This window comes from Macaca nemestrina, chromosome 11 (genome assembly GCF_043159975.1).
Source record: "Macaca nemestrina isolate mMacNem1 chromosome 11, mMacNem.hap1, whole genome shotgun sequence".
In the NCBI taxonomy this organism is placed as follows: domain Eukaryota; kingdom Metazoa; phylum Chordata; class Mammalia; order Primates; family Cercopithecidae; genus Macaca; species Macaca nemestrina.
This window is the reverse complement of record NC_092135.1, coordinates 139,071,370-139,089,818: the sequence shown is the minus strand read 5'-3', so window position 1 is coordinate 139,089,818 and position 18,449 is coordinate 139,071,370. Positions and strand designations below refer to the sequence as shown.

At 60.6% G+C, this 18,449-nt stretch overlaps 3 protein-coding genes across 17 annotated transcripts in view; 1 reads left to right on the top strand and 2 right to left on the bottom strand.

The window, feature by feature from the left end:
• LOC105473770 (sushi, nidogen and EGF like domains 1) overlaps window positions 1–2,207 on the bottom strand; it is a 94,537-nt gene extending 92,330 nt beyond the window's left edge. For 14 of the 15 annotated variants that reach the window (XR_011610217.1, XR_011610216.1, XR_011610218.1 and 11 more), the window contains exon 1: window positions 1,969–2,205. Coding sequence is in view for 7 of the 15 variants with exons in the window: in XM_071073751.1 (XP_070929852.1) it covers window positions 1,969–2,181 (213 nt within the window). In the remaining 8 variants the exon portion in view is untranslated. Of the gene's footprint in view, window positions 1–1,968 lie in introns of all 15 variants that reach the window. The other variant, XM_071073753.1, reaches the window with a different exon arrangement.
• Window positions 2,208–8,197: 5,990 nt separating this feature from the next.
• LOC105473996 (ciliary rootlet coiled-coil, rootletin family member 2) overlaps window positions 8,198–18,449 on the bottom strand; it is a 78,484-nt gene continuing 68,232 nt past the window's right edge. The window contains exons 28-31 of the mRNA XM_024790392.2: window positions 16,612–16,761; window positions 11,913–12,044; window positions 10,957–11,136; window positions 8,198–9,558 (exon numbers count right to left, since the gene is read on the bottom strand). Coding sequence (XP_024646160.2) covers window positions 9,472–9,558; window positions 10,957–11,136; window positions 11,913–12,044; window positions 16,612–16,761 — 549 coding nt within the window. The 3' untranslated portion in view covers window positions 8,198–9,471. The remainder of the gene's footprint in view (window positions 9,559–10,956; window positions 11,137–11,912; window positions 12,045–16,611; window positions 16,762–18,449) is intronic.
• Window positions 14,754–18,118, top strand: LOC139357274 (uncharacterized). Its single transcript, XM_071073750.1, has 2 exons — window positions 14,754–14,992; window positions 15,956–18,118. The coding sequence occupies exons 1-2, from the start codon at window positions 14,917–14,919 to the stop codon at window positions 16,192–16,194; spliced, it is 315 nt and encodes a 104-aa protein (XP_070929851.1). The 5' UTR covers window positions 14,754–14,916; the 3' UTR covers window positions 16,195–18,118.

The following is an 18,449-nucleotide window of genomic DNA, read 5'->3' as shown; positions in this document are numbered from 1 at the left end:
AGAACAAATGCCTCCCTTCTTTCCACCTGGCTTCAGCCCTAACCTGCTGCCAAGTTACCCTTCCTCTCTCCCTCCTTGACCACAGAGCCCTCACAGTTACCTCAGGCAAGGTGTCCTGGGCAACGCACCCTCAAGAATCCCATTTTCCTTCCTGCTAAGCAAACAGAAAGGTGAAGTGCACTGCAGGCACTGTGTCCACATCAGCAAATGTTTTTCAAATAATATCTTTGTTTCAGGAAAAAGCTCTGATGGAGATAAATGTTTTGTTAGCAGCCAGAAGGTTCATTTCTGACGAAACCCTTGTTTTCCTAGCAGATCTTCCCACGTTAGAGCTGTTTCCCCTAGTTGTTCTGGCAAGGGTAGATGTTTTCAGTGAGGCTGTTAAGTGGGTTAACCATTTTAATAATATTTTTCACCTGTGACTTTGGGCGGGAACGCTGAGCCTGGCCCAAATGCTTAAGGAGCCTTTTGAGTTCTGTTCGGATGGTGCCAATGTGAGTGTCCCATACCTAAAGTGGACAGGCCTCCTCCAGCCCGGGCCAACCCTGAGCGCCGTTCTGCCCTACCCACTTCGTACTTCCAGCAGTCAGTCCCACTCCTCTGTCCAAATCCTGGTCCAGAGGGACTTTCAGGGGGTAGCATCGACAGCATGGCTGCTCCTCCCACCACGGTCAGGTCACCCAGTGCTGCCACTGAGGTGGGGAGGCCTTCCTGAGCAGGTGGGGGAAACACAGTGGGCACTGTGGATGGTGTTGGGAGTTGTGGGGTGGGAGGTGCCCTGGAGGGCATGTGGTGGAGGAGGCCCTGTGGATGGAGGCGGCGACGGATGATGATAGCCATGCAGAGGATGTGGATGGTGACGACGGGAAGCTGGGGACCATGGGGATGGTGGTGGAGGGAGTGCTGCTGCTGGTGGGGCTGAAGGAGGTGGTGCTGATGGTGGAGTTGGCAGTACAGGTGGTGTTACTGCGGGCAGCACAGATGGCAGAGGCGATGTGGCTGGCAGTGGGTAGAGACTGGAGGTGGGCGAGGGTGTGGGAGGGCTGATGGTGGAGGTGGCAGTGGTGATGGAGCCCGAGGGGACTCTACTAGAGGCTGGCCCAGCAGTTTTCTAGATATGATCTGGGGTGTTTCAGGAAACCACCAAGTTCCAGTGCACGGTGGCCTACTCAGGGCAAGTGCTCCATTAGGTTACCAGGTGCATTTCATTCCCTGGGCGGCCATAAGGGCTTGGCCTAGGGTCACACTCTGGGAGCCATGGAGACAGAACTGGCACTGGGCCTGTTCCTTCAGCTGAGCTGAGCCTGCTGTCATGAGTCTCTGGCCTCAGGAGTCCCACTGGGAGTCCTGTTTGGAGGGTCTGAGCCTGAGCGGCCAGACCCCAGACTGCGGAGAGGAGGGGAGAGAGGGGGCAAGTCTGTTGCTAGCCCGCTTAGGAGGGTCTGTGGAGAAGCTAGCCCTGCCCTAAGTGCCTGAGCAAGGGGTCCAGTCTCCTGGCCCTGGACCGCACTGGCGTCCACGGGGGGCGGGGCTGAAATGGCCCAAGGAGGGGCTGCAACCTTCGCAGGCCAGGAGCCCCACTTGGGAAACTGAGGCCCGGGAAGCCCGTGCCCACGGCCACACTGCTATGTGTGAAAACCAGGGCAGTACCAGGGCCCCCTGCTCTCCCCTGGGGATCAGGCGCCGGGGAGACGCGCTCGGCAGGTCTGGCAGGGGCTGGGGCGCCGCGCTCCACTCGCCCCCGCCTCGGTGCCCGGCGGCTGCCGCCCTCGCCCCGCCCGCGCGCCTCTCCTGCGGGCCGCTGTCCGGCCTTGGCCGCCGAGGGAGGAAGCGCTGTCCTCATTCCACCTCGGGCCGCCCCGGTGCCAAGTGGCTGGCGGCGGCGGCGGGAGTCCGGGCCCGGCGGGCAGCGGCCGGGGCGCAGCGCCCTCCCCTCCCGGGCGCCCCGCGAGCCCGGGGGTTACTCACGTAGAGTCCGGAGTGCTCGGCGCCGAAGAACGGAAAGGGCACGGAGAGCGGCCGCAGCCCCGAGCCGCCGTCGTCCTGCTTGGGGGTGACGGCGTCGCCGCGCGCGGCGCCGAACGGGTAGAAGTCGGCAAGAGCCACCGCGCCGCGCACCCCGCGCGCCCCGAGCCCCAGGGCCGCGGCCACCAGCAGCGTCCAGGCGACGCCGAGCGGCATCGCGGGGGTGTGCGGGCGGGACGGGGCGCGGGCGGCGCAGGGCGCTGGGGGACGAGGCTGCGCGCGGGGGTGGCCGGCAGGGCCAGGCGGGGTGCGGGGAGCGCTGGTGCGCCCGCTGGCCGCGCCGTCGGGGGCTCCGCGTCCCGCGCCCGTGCAGCCGGGCCGCGCTCTGTCCGCAGCTCCGCGGAGGACAGCGCCGGGCGGGACCGCGTTCGGGGCCAGCCCCGCCCCTGGGGCCACGATTTAAATATCCAGCCCGGCGGTCACTCGGGGGGGCGGGGCCATGCAAATCGGGCGTCTCTTAAAGCGCCAGGCCCCGTGGGAGGGCGCGGGCGCGCGGGGAGCTCAGTCCCCTGGCCCGGGCACAGGCAAGTGGATCGAGGGCCCTGCGGGCGCGCGCCCCGTGGTGGGGTCATGCTCCGTCCCGGGTCCCTACCCTGGTGGAGGCGCCTGGACCCTCAGAGCCGTCCTGGGGCAGACCTGTGTCCCTAAGGCCTGAGACGCTGGGCCCGCCCTGAAGGCGTGTCACCGGGCGGGGGGCGGGAGGGGCACCCTGGCCGGGCAGTGCGTTGGATGAACCTTTCTTAGAGTGGCCAGAGGCCCGTCCCAAGCTGCCCCCTTCCTAGCCCCGAGCCTGGGGACGCCAGGCTTCCAGCCACAGGGGCAGTGCCGGCTACCCCGGAGCCCACTCCCTGCCTGGGTTTGTGTGAGGAAGAGCCCGGAGGAACAAAATGTTTGCATCTGCGCAGCCACATCAGGAGAAATTCCTGGGAGGTTCAGGACCTCGGGGGCGACCCCTGGGTGAAGCAAACCTCCGTGGGGAAGACTGACCCACTCAGGCCCTGGGGGCAAGCGGGCCCATGACGCTGGCCTTGGCAGGCTGGGGCAGGACCCTGAGTCCCAGTATTTGAATTCAGGGTCCATACCCTGTGGCCTGCCAGCCCTCCCCTCTGCCTCTGGGGCTGCTGGCCTGGGCATTGCTCTGTGCCTGTCTGTCTTTCCTCAGGGGCCCAGCCGGGACCACCTCTGTGTCCCCAGGCTCATGGCAGGGCCTGATTCCTGGAACCCATCCGGCCCACCCTCGTCTCGTCTCTTAGTGTTGGGTGATGTTGGCTGCGTGCCACACTGGGGCCCCCAAAGATAAGGGTGCACCCCTCAAGACAAGCAGAAAAGGCCGGGCTGATGATAACTGCATCTACTACTGAGGTGCTGGGTGGTTTTTTGTTTGTCTTCGTGTCTGTATCTTCTGAAATGTCTCAGGTGAGCATGTGTTGTTTTTCAGTGAGGCCGGGCGCAGTCAATGTTATTTTTAAGAAGCAGCGGAGGGTTCTCTGGGTGTGACTGGGTGTTGCCGGTTCTCACAGATCCTGTACTTGGTGTTTTCACTTAAAGGTTCACAACCCTTTAGATCTGGTGTCAGGGCCAGGTGCAGAATGTTTAAGGAGGGGCTGACCCTGCACTGGCACGCCCCTGAGAGTGAGCGCGCCTGAAAGCTTGCCCCTGGCACCTTTCCCACCCTGCATGGGGTGGCGATTCTGTTTGCAGAGAGGCAAACTGAGCCTGGGAGAGGACAGGTTCTGTCCCACAGTTAGCCCTTAGATCACGGTCCCAGCTTTCAGAGCTCCAGGACAGCAGCACAGCCATGGTTCCAGGGCCAGGAAGGTCAAGGCCTCCTGTCTTTGGAGGAAGGAATCAGAGAGGGACTTGTAGAATCCCTACTTGAGGCCGGCTCTCGGTGAGAACCTGGCGAGGGGAGACACGTCTCCACACACATGCACACACGTCCACGCACACATACATATTCGCACGCACGGAGGCGGCATACGCACACACACGGGGCCTCAGGAACATGCTTTAACCCCTTCCTCAGCCCAGCCCTGGCCTCCCTGGGCAGGGAGGGCTGCTCCCACCTCTCGCTGGCACAGGCTGTGGGGTCAGGACAAGGCCCCATGTAGCAGCCTCGGGAACAGAGCTGCCAGGCGTCACCATGGCGGGAATCAGGGAGAACGCTTTTCTGTTTGTCTTTTTTTCTAGAAAAACCTGGCAGCCCTCTATCCTCTTTTCAGTGCATTTGGGGCCTGGCTGGAAGGCCCTTCCCATGAGTTTGCGAAGGTGGGAGGTGGCAGTGCCAACCCCAGGGCAGGATTTCTCCCCTGAAGAAGCCTCATCATGAGGGCTTGAGGCTTTGACCCGCCCTAGGGCTGGCCCACCTCCTGCCCTGTCCCTACTCCCATCCACTTCCCACCACATGCTCCTGCTCTGCTCTTAGATCCCAGCCAGGGTGCTGCCTCCAAGCTGGCTGCTCAGGCCACAGGCGCCCTTCTCGCCACTGCTGACCTTCTCTTGAGCACATAAGACAGGGGCCTGGGTAACGACCCATTTCTGGGCTGGGTTTAGGTCAACTTGGGGGCAGGGCTGCCCAGGGCCCAGGGCATCTTGGGGCACACAGTGGCACTCACTGGCTACACCAAGTGGAGGCCTGTTTCTCTAGGCGGGTGGGCTGGTGGGCCTTGCAGGGGTCCACAGAGCAGCATTTGGAAACGCTTAGGTTCATCCTTGTCCCAGAGAGTCAGAGCTGGTGGGCCTGGGGAGCAGCTGGCCGTGGGCCAGACCCTGGTCATGGCCCAGAGAGACCACTCTTCCTTGGGCCCGTACCCTGCTGACCAGCCTTGGCCTGCGCCCTGTGCAGATTTTCAGCCGGGCCCGGGGATCTGGGGGTTAACACAAGGCCCCATTGCTGCTGGGCATTACATTTCATTAAAAACACACACACACACGCACACACACACACGCACACGACTCTGCAGGCAAAAAAGAGAAAAAAATGTTTTTTTCAGGTGCTAAAAATATTATCAGGAAATACTTTTCAGCAATGTGCTGTTTTAGGCTCCCCTCTGGACTCAAGGGCGCCTTTGTCTCTGCCACAGAAAATCCACATTTATCAAAACCAAAATTGTTTTATCAAGCAGGCTCATGTTCCGTGGCCAGGAAACCCGAGCCTCCCCAACCGGCCTGTGACATTTTAATTTAGGGCCTGAGTGTGTGTGCAATTTAGATGGGGTGCCCCGGGAGCTGCCCTCAGGATGCCCCAAGGCTCGGGGCTCCACGCAGGCGAAGGTGGGGAGTGCCTTCCTCAACCTGCACCTGGTCGGCTGGGCCTGTTTGTCTGGTCCTTACAGGGTAGGGGTGGGAGATCCCAGGGGGCTCAGGCCTGGGCTGCCAGGGGCAGGAGCTGGCTGGCTGTAGCCCACCCTAACTTTTTCTCCTTCTCTCCCAGAAGTGGCAGGTGGAGTGCAGGTCTCCTGCCCCAGAAGCCCCCATCCCAAGTAAACCTCTACATGCTGTGGAATGAGGCCAGGAGGTCACAGAGGCCAAGGACCGCTCCACCTGCTCACCTGGTCACTGTCCTGTGTGGACGGTTGGAGTCTTGGTGCAGTTGGCCCCCTGAGGGAGTGTGGGGGCCGCGCAGCCTGCCCTGCACCTCCTCTTCTCATGCACACGGAGCCGCGCACACGTTGACTCCCATGACGGGACTTCTGTGGTTGATCTTAAGGAAACGACGGGACTGGGGCTCAACACTTCCTTCCCAGGATGTTCACTGCTGCATGGGCTCAGGCATCGGCTCTCCCTATCCTGGGGGTGATGAGACCCTGCCTCCCATTGGGAGCCTCGTCCGTCTCCCAAGTGCCCAAGACAGGACAGAGCCCACAGGGCTCCAGGACGGCGGGGACAGCCAGCAGTGGAGGGGCACTCAGGCCCTGCAGCAACAAAACCTGCTCTGAGGCGTTTTTAGTGATTCTGGAAAACTCTAATGGTATCGTGTCAAGCAAAAGTTTTAAAAAATAGTACTCTGAGTAGCATCCATGCTATAGCCTCAACCGTCCTAAGCACACGTGTGCTAGAAAAAGCTGGGTGTCACCTCAGGGGCTCTGCAGGTCACAAATCATGGTGGTGGTTACATTCTTCTTTCTATGTTTCCCTGCTAACATTTTTTTTGCAATTAATTTGAAAAGTATGAATGTTTTGGAAGCCCAGATAAACAATGCTCTTGGTTCCAGCTGGCCCACTTCCTGCCCCGGCTTCAGCCAACCAAAGCTTGTGCTTCCCTCAACCTGGGGTGCTTCAGAGGGCTGGCCTGCCATGGGGTGCTGCCATCTGTGTTCAACGTGGCCCCTCCTCCAGTGGTCCCTCCCCAGGGGGCCTTCCTCTCCCATTTGTCCCCTCCCTGCGTTGGTCTGTATCCCCATCCTTGGATGCCTGCAGAGTGCTGCCCCCTGACCCAGGCACCTGAGGTCCTGTCAGAGCATCAGAGCTTCCTGGCCAGAGGCCAGATAGGACCCACCAACACCCCCTGCATGCCCCACATTCCTCAGCAAGCCTCAAGGGTGGCAGGAATCCGAAGGGATTTTGTGTTCTGTCTCAGACAGGAGCTGGGCCCCTGCCTGCATCCCTGCCTTGTGTGGGGGAGGGTCTCCTGGCTTTCAGAAACCCTGGGCACATTTATCCCCTCTGCCCCCCGGAGAGGGCAGGCAGAGGAAGAGCCAGACTGTGGAGGCCTCCGAGGCCGCAAGTGTTATGTGTGGCTCCAGCTCCATGAGGTGGTTCTGGGGGTCCATCCCCTACAGGGACAGGCCTGAGGGCCACCTCCGAGTTTCCACCGACACCCAGACTCACTGTGGGTTCTAGAGGCAGACCCTGAGAGTTGCCCTCCCCTTGGGAGCACCACGGATCTGCGCCGCCTCCACCAGGCTGGCCTCAGGGGCTGCTCCCTCGAACACCCCAGCGCCGCTGGACCATGGCCGAGGCTGCTCTGCAGGCTGGGGATGGCAGCAGGGAGATGGACATGGCACTCCCAGAGCTGTGGCTGCGGCAGGTGATAGTCCCTCCACCGTTAGCTGAGTCCTTCTGGCCTCAGCTTGGGTGATCCCTCACGGAGGACACACCAGGGCCCTCTGGGGCTGGGATCACCCCACTTTATAGACAGGGAAACCAAAACCTAAAGAATCTGTCCAGGGTTGCACAGCTGGTGGGGGCACAGCTGGGACCCCGAGGCCTGGGCTGGTTGCAGGCCACGCATGGTGTTTTCCCCTCGACGCTGCGGAGGGCGTGGGAAGGGGTCCAGCCCCCTCTTCCCTTGGCCTTGCCTTCACGAAGGGGCAGGGGGACCCCAGCCTCTGGGGCATGTCCTCTGGTTAACGTGGGTTCTGCCTGCCCCTCACTGGGCAGATGGGCCTGGGGCGAGGCCAGTGGAGAGGGAGCCTTGACCCGGGCTGTCAGGTCCCTGGCCTGACCCTCTCCTGACGACCGGGTGCAGAATTGCCCCAAAGCAAGGCTTCCTCCCCATCTGCAAACCAGGTGCTCGAAGGGCTGCTGTGAGAACAGAGGGAGAGCTCTCCAAACCCCAGCACAGTTCTCAGTCATCATGAGACCCAAACACAAAGGCCCACGCACGACCGCTGGACATGTTTAAGAACATGCCAACGTATTTCCACTAGAAAAATCCTCTTTTCCTAATACATGCCTTTAGGTTGAACAAGTTAAAATAGCATCTCCTATGCTGATTTAACTATTTGTTAAATTTCAAAATTCTGAGGCCCCTACGTGCATTTCAAATGTTCACCACGAGCAGCCAGGGCAGGGAGGGTCCTGAAACTGCCGGAGAGCGGGCTGTCTAAATAGGGCTGCGGAGTGGGAGTCCCCCTCTCTGAGGAGACTGCGGATGGGGAGGGAAGGCAGGGAAGGGACATACCTACTAAGTGCCAGGCCCTAGCACCACACGCTGCCTCTCAGTGACCCTCTCCACCTGCCATCTGGCAGAGCGTTCTCCAGCAGTGGGGGCAGGCCTGCCTGCTGTCCTCCACCCATGACTGGCCACGGCAGGGAGTGCCTATTAGGGCACCTGTGCCACCACTGACTCCTCCTTTGCCCACAGTAACCTCTGCTCATGGGTCACCAAGCTCTTCCCCTCAGAGCCCAGGCTGAACCTCAGAATCCTTCTCAACACAGCCCCCAACAATCAGGCAGAGGTGACAGACAGGAAGCAGCCTATTTGACCACCTCTCTTTAGCTATTGATTTTGCACAATTTACAGCATATGGTAACTCCATTACTAAGTCCACCAGAAAACCAGGTGTGCCAGGACAGACTATTTTAAGTCCCAGAGTGATCTTGAAATAGACACTGCTGCACATGGAGCTGCGGCTCACAGTAACTGTGATGGGGTGGGGGCCAGGAGCCTCTGGCCTTGCACCCCTAGGCCAGAGTCCTTGCGGCCGGGGCGGGAGGCCCCTGTGGTACATGCAGGGATTCACTGGGCTGGCTGGTGCCCCACAGATATCACAAATGACCACCTATAAAGCATGCGGCCCTTTGGAGAGGAGAACAAGTCACTCTGAGCAATGGTGATGGAGACGAGGAGCACAGATGGACACAGGTGGCCCATGCCATAGGCCCAAGATGGCTGCCTGGGTCTCCATAGCAACCCGGCCGGAATCCCGCAGGACCGTTCCCAGCATTTCCAGGCCAGGAACATGGGAGGCTCTGTAACAGCTTTAAGTGTTACACTCCCCTGCTTCTGGCGGCCAGTGAGTCACGGGGACTTGAATCTGAGTCACTTCCAGCCACCTGCCACCGTGACGGCCGCAGTTCCTGGATGCGGAGGCTCGCAGCCGCTGGGCGTGGGGATGTGGCGGCTGGCCTTACAGGACATTATGTTTTTGGCTCCAGTTGGTGGAAATGTTTTCCACGTGTTTTCCCGTGTTTACAGAGCTGAGGGCACGGAATGAAGCCGGGGAAGCCAGCCTGACAGGGCCTGGCCCCGGGGGTCTGGCCAGACCAGCTCCTCCAAAGTGGAAATGGAGTGCCAGGCGGGGGCAGGCTGTGAGGACGCCAGGCGGGGGTAGGGTGTGAGGATGCCCAAGCCCCTGCTCTCTGCCGGAGGGGAAGGGGCTGTCAGCGATGAACGACCTGCAGTGTGGTCCAGCACCAGCTGCAGGCCGAGTCCCCAGGGGCCAGAGGAGCTCTGTGGCCAATGGGCTCAGAGTGCGCCGCTGCCTGGGGACCCTGAGGAGTGAGTGTTAGCCCGGCTGGTGGCTACCTGCACCCTGTGCTTTCTGCTGGCATCGTGCCCACCCCATTTGAGCTTTGTCTCTCTTGTGCAGAGCACATGGCATTGGTTTTCCCAACAGTGGTTCCCCCAGCAGCCCAGCGCCTCCAGCACCTTCCCCAGGGCCCCCTGTAGGCCTGTCAGGGCTGAAGGCGGCTAGGCTGCTGGGTGGTGTGCAGCAGGCCTCACTGTCCTGTCTGGAAGGCCTGGTCGAGGTGGGCCTGTTGCCGCCGCTGCACTTCCTGGTCCAATTGCTCCTTCAGGCCGGCCACCTGGGGACAGAACGGTGGCTTAGGTCAGGTGGGCAGGCGGCATGGCCAGGGCCCCAGGGCACAGAGGCACGGAGGGCTCTGTGACAGGAAGGGCTGGAGGCCACAGTCCACAGCTCCGAGGAGAGGTGGCATGCCTGGGACAGAAACATCAAGCAGACATCAGACCGACTCCCTTGCTGCCAGAGGGATGCGCAGTTCTGCCTCTCACCACGGATGCCCACTCTGCCCACCTGTGGAGGCCTCAGGATTATGGCCACTGCGCACCCTGGGTAGATGGGCCTGCTTCTATTCAGGCCATGAAAGCGCTCAGAATGAGGCCAGGTGCAGTGGCTCACACCTGTAATCCCAGCACTCTGGGTGACCGAGGCGGGCCTTGGGCCTCAGGATCACCTGAGGTCAGGAGTTCAAGACCAGCCTGGCCAACATGGTGAAACCCCGTGTCTACTAAAAATACAAAAAAATTAGCCAGGCATGGTGGTGGGTGCTTGCAATCCCAGCTACTCTGGAGGCTGAGGCAGGAGAATCGCTTGAACCCAGCAGGTAGAGGTTGCAGTGAGCCGAGATCGTGCCACTGCATACCAGCCCAGGCAACAGAGTGAGACTCCATCTCAAAAAAAAAAAAAAAAAAAGGCACTCAGAATGATAAGGAAATAAATAAATGTCCTTTTGCTAATAAATTTAGCAAAAGTGCCCTGGTGGTCATGGGCCCTAACTTGGGGATGACACTGGGCAGTCAGGTCACCTCCTGGGCCTCAGTTTCCTCATCTGTAAAATGAACAGACAGCTCTAAGGTCCTGACAGCTCTGAGCTCCAAGGCTCCGTGGTTCAGCCCAGCAGGTCTGTCACGTGCACCTATGCATGTGTGGGTGTGCCGTGCACAACGCCTCACTGTGCCCACCTCATCCCCACATGTGCCACGCGTACCATTGTTTTCCCTTCGTGACTCTGAAGGACAGGTGCAGGGGCTGCCTCTGCTACAACCGTGTGTGCCGGGTGCTGTCTAAGCACCTCACACATAGCGACAGCTCAGTCTCCCAGTGACCCCTCACAGGAGCTGTCCTGCCTACCCCACTTTAGAGACAGGGCAATGGAGGCTCAGAGAGGGTGGTGACCTGCCCCAGAATCCACGCTCCACCTCCCAGTGACCTCACTGGGATATGAGGTAAACCTCGTGCCCTCGAGAGCAAAGAAGTGCAGGCAGTGCCCAGAGCGGGTCTGGAGCCCACTGGGTGGCAGTGGAGAGCCCCTGTTGCTAGAAGACTTCAGAAAGTCACCCCTACTGGGTGCTGCTGCGGGGGTGCCAGAGTCCTCCCTCCCTCTGCCCTCCCTCCCTCTGCCCTCCCTCCCTCTGCCCTCCCTCCCTCTGCCCTCACCCAGGGGCTGGGGTCCCAACCTTACCTGCTCTTCCAGCATCTTCACCCGCTGCTGCTGGGTCCATTCTTGGGACTCCAGGGCCTGTGTGGCCTGTGACTGGTCCCCATGCAGACGCTCTGCCTCTGTGGCCAGGTCCCGCTGGTGCTGGGCCGCCAGGTCCCGGAGCTGCTGGGTGTGGGCCTGCTCCATCTCCACCATCTGGGCCTGGAATGAGAACGTGGGCGTCTCACTGCTGTCTCTCACCGAGGGCCACACAGAATCCCAGGGCAGGAGTGCCACAGGATGTCCCACCTCCCCTTGTGGGCCCCACTGTCCTCTGCCGGTGTTGACCCTGGCTAGGACTGCCCAGCAGACCTGGGGTTGGGTGCACATGTTCAGCCCACAGGCCTTGGGTTTGGCTTTGGCTGGGCTGGAGACTAAGCCGCAGCCTCCAGCGTGGGCCTAAAATCTGTTTTAATGGCATCCCAGGTTCCCTTTGTCTGGGCTGGGTGTCTGGAGGGCATCGAAGTTTGATTCTTGCCCATCCTGCCCCCATCCCCTGCTGGTCTCTGAGGATGGGGGTATGTCCAATGTGGACAGGGAGAATGAAGCCTCTGAGGCCCCTTCTGTGGGTGTCAGGCCCCTTGGCCCGCGCCCCAACACAAGCAGGCAGCAGCCTCTGGCCCTGTCCCGCAGGTCTCTCTGACCTCCCTCGTCTGACCCTTGTGCTGATTTATAGAGCCCAGGCCTGGCTCCCACGGGGACTTCAATGTCTCAAGAAGGGCAGGAGCCTTGGGTCCTGGTTCCAGCTCTGCCTGGGGCCTTGATGTGAGTCTGTATCCATCACATGCACAAGCTGGTCCAGCCAGCCACCCTCCCCATGTGTGCACATGTGAGATGGAGGTACACCAGCCACCCCTCTGGAACTGACACCCTCCTGGATCCCACCCCACGTCTGTTCCCAAGTCTGGGGTACGCAGAGCTCTGCTGGCCCAGTTGACCTGCAGCTGATGATTTTGCCTCCGGACTCCATCCACCTCCTTGTGCAGGCTGTTCAGAGACTGGTCCAGCTGCTCCTTCTCAGCCCCCAGCCTCACCACATCCTCCTCCCTCTTCAGTGTCTCTTGCTCCGTCTGCAGAGAGCCCAGGAGGCAGAACTTGTGGCCTCGTGGCAGGAAGTGAGGTCAGGCCAGCCCTCCTCTGGGAGCACAGGGATGCCTCTGGGAAGGACTCTGAATTCCCCTAAGAGCTGGCAGGGTCAGGAAGGGCACTGCCCTGGGCCAGGAACCCCGGCCTCACCCAGGTCTATCTGACATCTGCAGCCAGAGTGACAGCTTAAGGAGGAGCATGGGGCCAAGTCCCCATCCAGCTACAGAGCAGCAGATGTCCCCATCAACATCCTTAATGGGGGGCTCTCTACATCTCTTAAGGTGACATTCCAGGAGCTACCCCACAAACGTCTTCTCAGTGTTCCTCCAAGCCTCATGAGCCATGATCCCCTGCACTCTCTGGCACTTGCCTTCTGCTGCTGGCACTCAGGATCTGCTGAGCTCGTACAGGCACAGGCCCTGAGAGCCAGGCATACTTGCTGTCTCAGTCCCAACAAGCCTGTGGCATTGGCAGCACCATCCCCACTGTCCGTCCTCCTTGTAGGCTGCAGGCTGCCCCAGTGAGCCCCCTCCTTAGTCACCCACTCCCCACCCCATCGGTACAGGTCAGGAAGGATAAGCTGCACGTTAAATATCAGGGAAGGCTACCCAGGAAACAGACATTTTCTGTGGGAAAGTTGGCAGGGACCTTTTGTTCCCTTGCGAACGGGCCCTCTAGAGGAAAGGATTGGATCTAAGAGTTCTGTCTTACAGAGAGCAGCACTAGGCAAGGAACACCGTCCACCAGCCCCAGACAGCCTGCTTCCAGCGCCCCCAGATGGCCTGGGGCATGCCTCATGGGTGGTTGGTGTGGATGGGATCCCATGATGTCAGAGGCTTATTGGGCCAGGCAGGTGCTAAGGCAGGCTTGGAACCCATTGCCCTGCTCTCCAAACCAGGCTCCCTCTGGGCTCTGCTGTGCCCAGCCCCGAGAGTCCTGCCTGCTGGGGCTGTGTCCACAGGGGCGACAGTCTTGGGCTGGAATGCCAGGTCAGTCCTCTGTCGGCCCCACTGCCCTCTCTTGGGTGCTGGGCCTGGCCCAGGATTGGGCAGCAGACCTGGGGCTCAGTGCACACACTCGGCACACCACAAACCTGCCCTCTCGGCTTCAGGGCTGGAGCAGGCCTGGTTTCGGGCCCTGAGACAGAAGGGATAATTCGCGTGGGTAAACTTAGTTACGGGGTCAGTGGTTGGAACTGTACGAAGAATAAGGGTTCCTTTTTCTTCTTCAGGACTGAGAAAAACAGAGTCCCCCTGCACTGAAAAAGGAAGTCCTGTTTCTTTAAAAATCCAGTTACACTCCTGGAAGTGCATGTTATAAAGAGAAGAGAAAAGTGAAATCCAAAATAAATAAACGGCCACATCCGGGTTTCCCCTCCTGAGACACCAATAAAGGGTTTATGGGTTTGTGGGCCCCTCACAGCTGACCTCCTGGAACTCATTAGCTGTTCCTTCCCTCCCCCTCCTCGGGCTCCAGGGACTCACGGCGGGCACTGTGCCCACAGCTGGTTCTGCGTCCCCGGGCAGTGCTGTCGCAACCAGGGCTGATGCAAGCCCCTGCTCCCCCACCCCCAGCAGCGTCCACGGCAGGCCCCAACACCCTGGCTCCATGGCCCAGGGCTGGGCCCCCTTCAGGAACAGCAGCAGGGGCTGGTGACTGGACCCCACTGGCCGGCCCTCCTCTGGAGGGCAGGTAGTCCTTTGTGAACAAGCTGGCTGGTGGCTTTCGTGACTGCCCTCGCCTGCTGGCCCCTGTCCCCTGGGCAGGCTGGGCTGCAGGGCCTTGTGCAGGTGGCAGTGAGGCCTTGGGAAGTGCCACCCTGCTCTGGGGTTCACCCCTGAGGCCTCAGCACCTGCCTTCCCCACTTCATAGATGGGGGCACTGACCCTTCAGGGACCAGCTCAGCAGATGCCATCCTCCCCTCCCCCATCCCGAGTGCCCATCCTCCTTCCGGCTGCCTCCTCTGGAGCCCCATCCCACTCTGGGGCCTCCTGCCTACTCCCAGAGGCGGGCTATGAGGGCATCAGAACCCTGGGCCTACAGCTGGTGTAGCCCGCTCTGCAGGGCCAGCCTGGGCCATGTGGGCACCTTCCCTGCTCCTGCAGGGCCTCAGCAGCACCCAGCAGAGGGACAAGGGGCTGTCCCCCAGGCTCCACGATGGAAGGCCAAAGACACCCGCCCTTCTCGCCCCTCCCCCTGTGCCATCTGGCCTGGGATGGCAAACAAACTTCCCAGGGAGAACAAGCTCGGCCCCCTGGGCGCTGGAGGTGAGAGCTTGTGCATGGGTCGTGGTGCCACCAACACCGGCTTGGCTTTCCAGGCCTGTCCCTCCAGCGGGGTGACCCACAGGTTCTCCCACGGCTCTCCCTGACCTCGGCAGCCACTCTGTGGCTGTGTGGGCAAGGGTGGCAGGAGAGTAGCTGACAGGGGGTGGGGGTGGGGCTCTGGGGTCAAGGGGTCATGAGGAGACCTGGGTAGTGGGCAACAGGGTCCAGGGATGCCAAGCTGGAGGCAGCCCCTCCAAAACCGTCTGGTCCAGAGGGAGGTGGGCACAGCTTCCGCAGGGACTCTGGCCTTAGGCCACCAGCACTACCCTACCCTGCACTCTTGGACCCACAGGGTGGGTGGGGGCTGTGCCCATGTGCCCATGTGATGCACCAGCCTCTCCAGTCAGCCCCATTTGTGAGCCAAACAGTCCCTGTGCAGGACCCTGATGGTGCCCTGGAGTCATTTAAACAACCCATGCTGTAGAAAGGGCAGTGTCCAGCCCTGCAGCCCTGGACAGCCACCATATCCCCATCAGGGAGGAGCCCAACTGTGCAGACAGCTCAAGGGGCCGGTGTCAAGGAGAGGAGGATGAACAGAAAGAGGGATCAGTGTGAGGCCACCCTGTGGGCTGGGACCATGTGCCCACTCTGCCCTCACTTGCCAGGTGGGGGCCCCTGCATGCACCCAGCCCCTGCTGTGGGGGGCAGCGAGACTCCCAGGGTGCATGCCTGGGTGTGGGTGGAGTGAGTGCCTGGGTGTGGGTGGAGTGAGTGCCTGGGTGTGGGTCGAGTGCTCACAGAGGACAAGAGAGCCGCCTCTCAGGTGATGGGGAGGGGGTGCTGCACATAGCTGGCGCCTCCTTGGTGGGCACAAAAAGTGATGGCTGGGGTGTGGACTCTGAGAAGCTCTGCCTGCTTCCTGGAACGCCATTTCCTCTTTCTCGGGCTCTTTCCCTATCAGTGAACCTGGCGGCTGTGCACCCCTCATCTCCCCGCGAATGGCTCTGCTACCTCAGGTTTCATGCGTGGGAGCCGGGTCCACGTGCGGCCTGGGGGCCGAGCTCAGTGGTCAGGATCACTGGATCACGCACCCACCAGCAGGGTGCCTCCACCCAGCCTCACCTCTGCAGCCCACCTCTGGACACGGTGGTCTACATTTGTCTGACCTTTTGGTTTCGAAACCCTGTCTTGCACCCAGGAGGCCAGGGGATGACAGGACTGGGTGAAGACCGTCACTTCACCCCTTGACCACTGAGCTCTTCCTGGTCTCTCACCCTGTCTGCCCAGGCCCTACCGGGAGCTCAGTGGCCACTGTCCCTGCGAGCTTTGAGAGGGGAGGTTGTGGGGCACCTGCACAGGCTGGCCCACCTGTTGCTCCAGCCACACCCCAGGGGAGGGGCGATCTCCACCATAAGCAGGGACCTCTGGGGCTCTGGGGTGCGCAGTGTGTCAGGTCACTCGGTTTCCAGCAAAGCTGGGCTCAGACACTGGAGACAAAGCCAGGGTTATGCCCCGACCCAAGGTGCCTGCCCAGGGAGAGTCAAGGCAGGGCACACACGACACCACTGGTAGGTCTGTGGCCACCTGCGGGCGTCCGGACCCTGAGCTTAGTGCCACCCCGCCGGCAGGTGAGGACACAGAAGCCTGCGTGGGCCAGCGCCTTACCCAGCTGCGCCCGTGCGGATCCCCGCCACGAGCTCCTCCCGCCTCTCTAAGGACCACCGCGGCCGCCTACCTGTGCGAGCTGAGCGCGCAGCGCCGCGAGCTCCCCCTGCAGACGCGACCGCTGGGTGCGCAGTGCCGGCCGTCTGCTCCTGCAGGACGCGCCTCTCTGCCTGCGCCTCGGCCGCCTCCTGCCCCCCGCTGAGCTGCTGTGGCCGCCAGAGCACCTGGGCCGGAGATGCTGGGCGTGGGCCAGGGATTGGGAGGGCCCGAGTTTCTGAGAGCAGGGTCGTTCCATCTAAGGCTGGCTCTGGCCTCAGCTTATTTTCTCCTAAACAGCGTGTCCACAGCTGACTCCTCTGTTGTAGGGGTGCTTACTGACGGCAAGAAATCCAGCCCCCTGACTCCCTGTGGGCCCCTCCAGCCTCAGTTTCCCCATCTGTCAGCAGGGGACTGGATGGGGCCTGGGTCTCTGCAGGCCTGCACACTTGCCTCCAGCATCTCTCTAGGCCTCCCATCATGCTGAGAGGCTGATTCTGCAAAGGACCACAGGGCCTCTCCCCTGTAGGCCTGTTCACCGCCTCCTGGTGACAGCGTACCCTGCCCTCCTGGGCACCCTCACCTGTCGCAGGGGCTCCAGCGATCCCTCAGCCTCCTGGCACCTGTGCTCCAAGTTGGTGAGCTGCTCCTCCAGCAGCTTCCCCTTCTTGGCCAGGCCTTGATTGTGCCTCCTGCTCTCATCAAGGGCCTGGTGCAGCATGTCCAGTTGCTCCTGGGGGAAGGAGACACAGGGCCCACCTGGAGACAGTGGGGGTGGGAGGCCCTGCAGTGAAACCCTCACCTCAGGGCATCTGCCTAGACTGTCTGGCAGGACCGTATCACTGGGATGAAAACAGCAAGAACGTGGTTAAGAACAACTTGAAGTGTGTTGATCAGGTGGTTGTGTTTGCAATGTAAGTCAAAGGTGTGGACCCCCAGGAAGCCTGAGATGAAAGTCCTGGGGGTCTGGTCCAGCATGGGCAAAGGTTCAGGCTTGGCAGGTTCTCTGCTGCAGCCAGTGGTCTCAGAGGGCACATCAGTGGCATCCCTGCCCTGCTTCCAGCTTTGGTGACTCCTACTGCCCTTGGGATAAAGCCTGAGGTGACCCTCCCCAAGGCTCCTGGTGCGTGTTTGGCTCAGGCCCTGCTTGCCCCTTCTGGCATTACACTGTGTGTTCTCCTGCTTCAGCTCCCACCTGGGGACATGGCTAGTCCCATACTGAGCTCAGGAGCTCCAGAGCCCATGAAGGTGGGATGGCCCATGATCCCTGCTATGTCCCTCACCCCTGCGCCCTCTTCTCAGCCCCTCTGCCATCAGCCTGTCCAAACCACCATTATCCACTTGGGACCAGTGACAACCCTTCAGTTTCCTCACTGTCCCCAGGCGCTGCTACCCCATGACGGCTGAGGGTGCATTTCACTTGAATATCATTGGCCATGCCACTGCCTTGCTCTGGGCCTGTGGTGCTCCCAGCTGCCCCCAGGACACTGCCTGGGGAACTCACCACCCCTTCAACCACGTGCACCTGCTGCCCTCTGTGCATAACCTTCCCCGTGGCGCCCCCACCCTACACTGCCGCCTTCTCCTCCTGCTTGCAGGAATCCCGCCTCCCTGTCACCCCAGGAGGGAGGATGGCACGCGTGAGGTCCCCTGAGCCCCAGAGCTGGCAGCTGTTGGGCCTTGAGAGGCCCCCAGATGTGTGAAGGAGCTTGCAAGGTATCTGTCACTGGAAGCTTGTTGACTGCAAGTTGGCCTGGTCAGGTCTTGATGAGCCCCCACCCTTGCACCTTCCCGAGGGTTTTGTGGGAGAAATGGCTAGCTCCTTCTGGGGTGGCCGGACTCTGGAAACACTTTTTTGGTTTTTGGTCCAACACTTTGTTACTTTAAAAAAGGAAAAGAAGGAAGACAATGCTTGCACCTCAGATTGTGATGCTTCACCCTTTGTGCAATTTTGAAAATTATAATTTTCTATATAATTTTCCAGTAGAAAAGCAGAAGTTTTCTTCAAATATTTCATGGCAGTTTTAAGAGGTCCCAAACCTCTTGTAATGACTCAGCTTTTATGGAATTTGAATGAACCGTAATAATTGAATGGTTCTCCTTTAATGCACAGCCCCACTGGCCCCAGGGAGTTGCTCTCATCTCTTGTGTCCCTTTGGCTCTAAATCCTGATGCTGTGTGAGAGGCAGGCTGGCAAAACAAACCTTGAAAACGTGGATTTGGTCTGAGAGTTTAAGTAGCTGCAGAAAAGAACCCCAGCCCTTCTCCCCCAGAGCTGAGTGCTCAGGGATGAGCCTGGGCTCCAGGGGCTCCTACCCTGGAGCCCGAGCAGGGCAGAGCCTGGGCTTGGAGCCAGCATGTGGGGCTCCAGTGTCAGTTTCCCCATCTGGGGCGCAGGTATGAGGCAGCCTCACAGGGGTC

Coding starts and splice junctions, on each gene's coding strand:
- LOC139357274 (XM_071073750.1), top strand. CDS start 14,917: ATGAACAGAAAGAGGGATCAGTGTGAGGCCACCCTGTGGGCTGGGACC. Junction 14,993..15,955: donor ACTCTGCCCTCACTTGCCAG/GTGGGGGCCCCT, acceptor CCCCGCCGGCAG/GTGAGGACACAGAAGCCTGC.